This window comes from Nicotiana attenuata, chromosome 9 (genome assembly GCF_001879085.1).
Source record: "Nicotiana attenuata strain UT chromosome 9, NIATTr2, whole genome shotgun sequence".
In the NCBI taxonomy this organism is placed as follows: domain Eukaryota; kingdom Viridiplantae; phylum Streptophyta; class Magnoliopsida; order Solanales; family Solanaceae; genus Nicotiana; species Nicotiana attenuata.
In genome coordinates this window covers 3,791,964-3,799,995 of record NC_031997.1, presented here as the reverse complement: position 1 = coordinate 3,799,995, position 8,032 = coordinate 3,791,964, and the positions used below count along the sequence as shown (strand labels likewise).

The 8,032-nt window shown below is 37.0% G+C and overlaps 1 protein-coding gene across 1 annotated transcript; it reads right to left on the bottom strand.

The window, feature by feature from the left end:
* Window positions 4,841-6,822, bottom strand: LOC109231983 (5-epiaristolochene 1,3-dihydroxylase-like). The gene is made up of 2 exons (XM_019397600.1): window positions 5,873-6,822; window positions 4,841-5,725 (listed from the first exon to the last, which is right to left on the bottom strand). The coding sequence occupies exons 1-2, from the start codon at window positions 6,764-6,766 to the stop codon at window positions 5,105-5,107; spliced, it is 1,515 nt and encodes a 504-aa protein (XP_019253145.1). The 5' UTR covers window positions 6,767-6,822; the 3' UTR covers window positions 4,841-5,104.

The following is an 8,032-nucleotide window of genomic DNA, read 5'->3' as shown; positions in this document are numbered from 1 at the left end:
TGAATGGAACACCTTGGGCGAAACTATTTGCGGGGAATAGATCTACAGAAAATGGTATGACCTTATCCTATATTGCTCCCGAAGTAGTTGATGGTCAATATGTGGTGAATTTAGACAAAGTGGAGGTAGAAAATGAGACGGAAAAATGGAAGAAAGCTCTGATTGTGTATGTAATTGGGGAAACGCCAGGCTACAATCAGATGCATCGCTATATTGCCCAACACTGGAATAATGTAGCTGAACCAGATTTATTTTTACATGAAGATGGTTATTATATAGTCAAATTCCTCAATCTAAATGATTTACAAGAAATCCTGTATGGAGGGCCGTATACCATTAATAGCAAGCCTGTGATTCTCAAGCAATGGTCGCCGGATTTTGATTTTAATGCTGAATTTTTAACAGAGATTCCATTATGGGTAAAATTCCCTAAACTTCCGATGAATTGTTGGGGAATAAACTCTTTGAGTAGGATGGCAAGTACTCTAGGTAATCCTCTGTTTGCCGATCACTGCACCACCAAGCAAACTAGAGTGTCTTATGCGAGAATATTGATAGAGGTAAATGTAACTAAGAAGCTTCCTACTGAAATAACTGTCAAAGATCCATCTGGTAGACAGTTCCAACAGCCCATTGAGTTTGAATGGAAACCAGAATTTTGCTCTGAATGTTTGAAGATTGGTCATGACTGTATGAAGCAGAAACAAATAGGGAAACCAGTGCAAAACCAAAGGTACAAAAGACCTAGAATAGTTCCAACATGGATTCCTAAGAACAAAGAACAACAAAAAAAAGAACCAGTACAGATGGAACAAAATGAAGATACAGATAACCAAACTAAAGGGAAGAGTGTTGTGCACTCAGCAGTGATGAATACTGAAGGAGGCTGGATCCAGGTTAGAGCAAAAGGGTCAAGCTCAGGTGTAAAAGCAACAACAGCACAAAATTATCTAGCTCCTGGGGATATTGCAACAGAAAATGGATTCCAAATTTTGCCTGATGAGGAACAGAGAATTGAGAAAGCTAAACCTCCAGATTTAGGGGGAAACACTAGGCCATCAAAATGACTTGGCTCTTTTGGAATATTAGGGAAATAAATAAGAGGTACAAGCAGAAGGAGTTAAAGCAGTGCCTTATAAACAATCATATAAAGTTAGCTGCTATCATAGAAACTAGAGTTAAACAAAATAAGGCATTGCATGTTGCTGGTAGAGTTACTCCTAAATGGGAATGACTATCAAACTATAAGAAAGCAAGAAATGGCAGAATATGGATCTCTTGGGATCCTAAATGGTATGACATCCAACTGGTTCAAGAAGCTGCTCAATTCATACATTGTCAGGTAATTGGGTTGCAGAATGGAATCAAGTGCTTACTTATAGCCATCTATGGGTATAACACAGTTGAACAGAGGAAAGCTCTATGGGATGGGCTGCAGAGTATAGCTCCTAGGAGTAATGAACCTTGGTTATTATGTGGTGATTTCAATGCAGTCCTATATCCACAGGATAGACAGGGGTCACCTATAACTATGGCAGAGTTACAGGACTTCTCAAATTGCTGTAATAGACTTCTCTTGAATGAAATTCCTTGGAGAGGAGAATACTCTACCTGGTCAAACAAACAACAAGGAGCAGACAGAGTTTGCAGTAGAATTGACAGAGCGATAGAAAATGATGAATGGATGGTGCAATATGGACATCTGACAGCAGAGTTTGGAGAGCCTTTCATTTTTGATCATGTACCCATAATGATACCATTCAGAGCTACTAAGAATAACATGAAAATACCCTTTAGATTCTTCAATGTTTAGGCTGAACCTAGAAATTTCAAGCAGATAGTTGCTGATGGCTGGAAAAGAAGGGAAACAGGAGGAAAAATGAGAAATGTATGGCTCAATCTGAAACACCTGAAACCAGTTCTCAAACAACTTAACAACGAATAGTTTAAAGGGATCACTGAAAAAATCACAAAGACTAGAACTGCTTTGAAAGAGCTTCAAAAAGAAATGCAACATGGATACTCTGATTCTTTGGCTGAGCAAGAGAAGCAGTGTTTAGAACAATTGGAGAAATGGTCTATGATTGAAGAAAGTGTGGTGCAACAATAATCCAGAGCTACATGAATCAAATTAGGTGATTCAAACACAAGTTATTTTACAGCTGTAATGAAAGAGAAACAACACCAGAAACAGATTCTGGAGATCACTTCACTGTCAGGCCTGACGCTGAAAAATCCTAAAGCTATCAAGGAGGAGTTTACGACATTTTATAAATCATTGATGGGATCAGCTGCTGTTTCTCTTCCCGGAGTTAATATGAGGGTGATGAGAAATGGACCTCGATTGTCCCACTGCCAACAGATTGAGTTATGTGCCAAAGTTACTGATACTGAAATTTGTGAAGCACTTGGTTCAATTGGTGATCACAAGGCTCCCGGGATTGATGGATTCAATGCTACCTTCTTTAAACAAGCTTGGCCAATCATCAAAACTGAGGTATGTGATGCTGTTAGAGAGTTCTTTAACACTGGATTCATATTTAAAGCTATTAATTGCACCACACTAACCCTGCTTCCAAAGATAGCAAATCCTAATACTATGAAGGATTATCGACCTATTGCTTGTTGCACAATGATGTACAAGTTGATTGCAAAAATTCTTGCTGGGAGACTACAAAAGGTTATGAATTGTATCATCTTAGAAGCTCAGGCAGGTTTCATTCCAGGAAGAAGGATTGTGGACAACATTATACTTGCACATGAACTTGTTAAATCATACGGCAGAAAACACATCTCTCCCAGATGTATGATCAAAGTTGATTTGCAAAAGGCCTATGACTCTGTTGAATGGGTTTACTTGGAACAGGTTCTAGAAGGTTTGAATTTCCCAGAAAAGTTTGTCAAATGGTTAATGGCCTATGTGAAAACAGTCAACTACACCATTCTTTTGAATGGAGAATCTCTAGAGCCATTTAATGCTGCTAAAGGCCTCAGGCAGGGAGATCCAATCTCTCCTTTCCTGTTTGCCATTGCTATGGAATACTTGAGCAGACTTCTCAAAGAATTACACCAGCATAAGAGATTCAAATACCATCCCAGATGCAACAAACTACACATTACTCATCTAAGTTATGCTGATGACTTGTTGTTGTTTGCTAGAGGGGACACATCCTCAACTCAAAGGCTACAGGAATGCTTCACGACCTTTTCAAGAGCTTCAGGATTTGCAAGCAAATCTAAATAAGAGTGCTATATACTGTGGAGGTATGGAAAGAGGGATTATAGAAGCAATCTACCAGAATATGGGATATACTCAAGGTCAACTGCCCTTCAAATACCTACGAGTGCCATTGGACACAAAGAAGCTAAATATGTTACAATGGCAACCTCTCATCACAAAGATAGTAGCAAAGATTACTTCATGGACTGCAAAAAAGTTGTCTTATGCTGGAAGGGTCCAATTAATACAGACTGTGCTGTTTGGAATCCAATCATATTGGGCTCAAATATTTCCACTACCAGTCAAAGTGATCAAAAATAGAAGCTTATTGCAGAAGTTACATGTGGTCTGGTGGTAATGAAATCACAAAGAAGGCCCTCATTGCCTGGGATAAAGTGTGTCTACCTAAAACAGTTGGTGGACTTAACCTAAGCAACCTTCACATCTGAAATACTGTTGCCATTGCCAAAACTTTCTGGGACCTATCTCACAAGAAAGACAAATTGTGGATTAAGTGGATTCATATTGTGTGTGTACATCAAGGAGCAGTGCATATACTCTATGTCTATCCCTATGAATGCAAGCTGGATGGTAAGGAAGATATTGGGAGCAAGGGAGATCATAAAGCAGCTGCACAGGCCATTAGAGGATAAGAAAAGCATCATTAAGCAGATATACCTTCAACTGATTCCACTGTTACCCAAAACTACCTGGAGAAATCTAATGTGTAGCAATACTGCCAGACCTAAGGCCATAATCACAATGTGGCTTCAATGCCAAGGAAGGTTCCTTACTGTGGACAGACTTAAGAAATGGTGACTCAATGTAAACGACTCATGTGTGTTATGTCATACTAACTTGGAGACAAGGAATCATCTATTTGTTGAATGTGACTATGCTAAAAGGTTGTGGTGTAGATTGAGTCAATGGGCAAAGGTACAGAACATTAGTTGTTCAACATGGCAGCAACAACTACAAATTGTTTGTCAACACACAAGAGGGAAATCAACTGAAGCAAAACTTCTCAAGTTGATGTATGCTGAATATACACATGCACTATGGAAAGAAATGAATCAGAGAATATTTCAAGAAACATTCAGAGATCACACAAGCTTAGCAAGGGAGATAGTCTGCATATGTAATTTTAGGGCCATTGGAAATGTAAAGAAAGTAGTGCAAAAGCTGTATTTTTAGTATAGTCCACTGATAGCAATATGTTTAGCATGCTAAGATAGTATAGTCTTTCCCTGTAAACCCCATGAGAATTAGCTAGCTAGGAGTAGCTAAGCTATGCTTTGTAATGCCTTCAACTTTTTGGTGAATTAATAAAAATTTAATTACCAAAAAAAAATAACTCTCCATTTTCATCCCTGGCGCTATGCCAACAATACCAGATTTGCTATTATAATGCTTCAAGAAACTCCCATCTATAAGTATTCATTTTGATATCTCCTAAAGGAGACCTCTCCCACATGACATATTTACTTTAATTACCAAAAAAAGAAAGGTAAAAACTTAATAATACTGTATATACAGTCTTCTGTCCTGCATTCATATATAAGATTCAAACTGCCTGAATTTTCAGTTGCACTACTCAAGCGATTCTTGACTCGTACAGAATAATACGAAAAGTAATACTATTAAGCTTCTTATTTAAACTTTTCAAAAAGATTGTCATAATAATATCTTCCTAAGAAGTTCTGATCACGGTACAGGTCACCATAATATAGTGGCACAGTTAATGCGGTCCTCCTTATACATATCAGTATTTAATAGTATATAAAAACTACGTACATTTATTAGAAATAGGTAGAAACTGAAACATCTGAAAGATTGTACAATAGTGAGGTTGACAATGAAATTATAAAACCTGATGCCATTAAATTACTCGCGAGAAGGTTGATAAGGAGTAGCTCTTAGGTAAAGGTCACCCTTTCTAGCAATAGTTATTCCAGCTAATTCTGTCAAGTCCAAGTCACTTGGCTTCATCCCGTTTGGGAGTTTCCAGTTGAAGTGATACAACAGTTGAGCCAATGGCAAATAAAGATTAGCCAAACCGAATGACATTCCAGGACAAATTCTCCGTCCACCACCAAAGGGAAGAAATTCAAAATTATTACCAAAAAAATCCATAGCGCATTGCTCAAATCTCTCTGGCTTAAAGCTTTCTGCGTCATCCCAATATTTTGGATCTCTTCCCAATGCCCAAACATTAACCATCACTTTGGTCTTAGCTGGAATTGTGTAGCCGTTTATATCTGTATCTTCCCTGCATTCTCTAGGGACCAAAAGTGGAGATGGCGGATGTAGTCTCAAAGTTTCTTTAATAACTAACTTTAAGTATTTAAGCTCCTCCACATCATTTTCATCAAATGTTACTTTGTTTTTAAAGACTTCTCTCACTTCTGCTTGAGCTTTGGCGAATACATTTGGATTCTTCATCATTTCAGCCATAGCCCATACAGTTGTTGTTGATGACGTTTCTGTTCCGGCAGCAAACATGTCCTGCAAATTAATAATGGCTAAGTTACACAACATTAAATTATTTTCTAATAAGAAATTCTTTTTCTTGGTTAAAAAAAAAAATAGCTATGGCAATGCATATGGCAGAGTAAGAAAAAGCATATGATTGTAGTATTCAATAGTACTTACAACAATAACAGCTTTGATTTTGTCGTTGGTGATGGGAAATTGAAGACTTGTATCATTCATAAGTCTTAGTAGGACATCAATTAAATCTTCACCTCCTAATGCTCCATTAGTTTTCCCAATTGCAAGATTTTTCTTGTGCTCGTTGATGACATCCTCAACAATGGCATCTACCTTAAGGTGGGCATTCAGAAGTTTACGCTTCATTCCACTGAGAACATGAAGAAACTTGTATGAAGGGAAGATATCGGCCACATCAAAGCCTTCTGCTAACCCTATTACTTCTCTAATCTTTTTGGCAAATACGTCTTGCCCCTTGAGTACTTGCCCAAATGCTGATCTACACGTCATGGAGCTCGCAAACCAAATGATCCTTTGCGTAAAATTAACTAGCTCACCTGAAGAAGAATCTGAACGGATAGTGTCAATGAGACGAACGACTTCATCACGTCTGATTGAGCTGAACGACCGAACATTCTTTGCATTGAGAAGTTCCATGACACAAATTTTACGCATTTGTCTCCAGTGATCGCCATAAGGGCTAAAGGCGATATCAGACTGGTTATAACAGATAATGTCCATCGCCAAAATTTTAGGCCTAGATGCAAAAACTACGTCATGAGTTTTTAGTACTTCTTTTGCCATCTCCCTAGAAGTAACCACAACTGCAGAAATTTCACCAAACTGAAGGTGCATAATTGGTCCATATTTTTTGGCTAAATCTCTAAGGACATGGTGTGGTTCTCCACCAAGCATATGAAGCATACTTCCTAGTATTGGTATTTTCCATGGACCAGGTGGCAATTTTTTGGTTTGGCTACTGGAGTTCTTAGATTTCCTTAACAAAAAGAGGAAAGATAGAAATAGGAATATGGAAACCAAGCTGAAGAATTCCATTTTGGGAGATAAATGGAGGATTATTTGGTTAGATGATATAATTCAAAGTTCAGTTGTGTGGTCTTTTATAGGCTTTTGTTATGTCCAGAATATAATGGAGTAGTATTTTTCTGCAACTTATGTTTGTCAACATCTGGTCAAAGCAGACATTGTTTACTTAACTGTTGAACTTTCTTCGGAGTCAAAACAATTCAGCTGACTCCAAGAACCACGATGATGTAAACAAATAAATTGGGTACTAATTATTGTGAAGCCAAAATATGAATATTTTTGTCACTATGCTGGGGAAATTCTCTAATAATCTACGAAGTAGTGGTGGCAAAATAGATAAAAAAATTAATTATCCATTAATATAATTCACCAAAAATGGGTTGCGAAACTAAATTTCAAAAAATAGGTGAAATATGGATAAAATCCATATTATCCACTTAAAAAATGGATAACCAATGCGTTTAACTTTTACATTTGCAAAGACTTGAACCCAAAAGTGATCAATTTTCAAGAAGTCATAGATAATATAGATATCCATATTACCCGCCGGTTAAATTATTTTCTATCCGTATTAAATATATATGGATTGTATTACCTGTTTTGACCCGTCTATATTTTCGCCCCGCCCCACCCGTTTGCTGCCCTACTCGAAAACATGGCCAAGAAAGAATCTTAACTAAGGCGGCTACACATCTGACGTTTATAATAAAGAGTAGTTAGTAGGACAGTATAAATAACATTTTTCAGACGTATGATGTCCCACAACACAAATTTTTTTATGTAAGAAAACTTAAAGAAATACTACTCCTAGTATATTGGATCAATTGAGACGCCAAGGAAGAAATCAAAAGGCTGATGATGACTGGTGACTTTATGGTATATAGTCAAGTAAGGCAACTGAAATGAAGAAATTTAGTACTTTAAATCAACTAGTATTAGCACCCGCGTAGATGCGTGGACACTAACTATGTTAAATATTTGAGTTATTTGGATTATAAGTAAAAAATCTTAAAATTTAAACCTTCTCGATAAATATAAATAATCATTGGATATTAATTAAGAAACACTACATGAAAATGATTAAATATTTCTCAAATCTCCTAGTTATAATTCTATTTTTCTTTTTTAGTACCATTCTCGCTGGTGTCATTGGATCCAAAAAATAGTCAGGAAGCAAAATAATAACTCATATTTATGAAAAAACAATCAAAGGTTGAGACTATGAAGGACTCTTTGGATACGACTTGACTCTTTTACTACTGCTTGAACTCTTAT

Excerpts from the sequence above, each read along its gene's own strand:
- LOC109231983 (XM_019397600.1), bottom strand. The coding sequence starts at position 6,766 with ATGGAATTCTTCAGCTTGGTTTCCATATTCCTATTTCTATCTTTCCTC. Across the intron at positions 5,726-5,872 it reads AAATCAAAGCTGTTATTGTT|GACATGTTTGCTGCCGGAAC; the intron begins GTAAGTACTATT and ends ATTAATTTGCAG.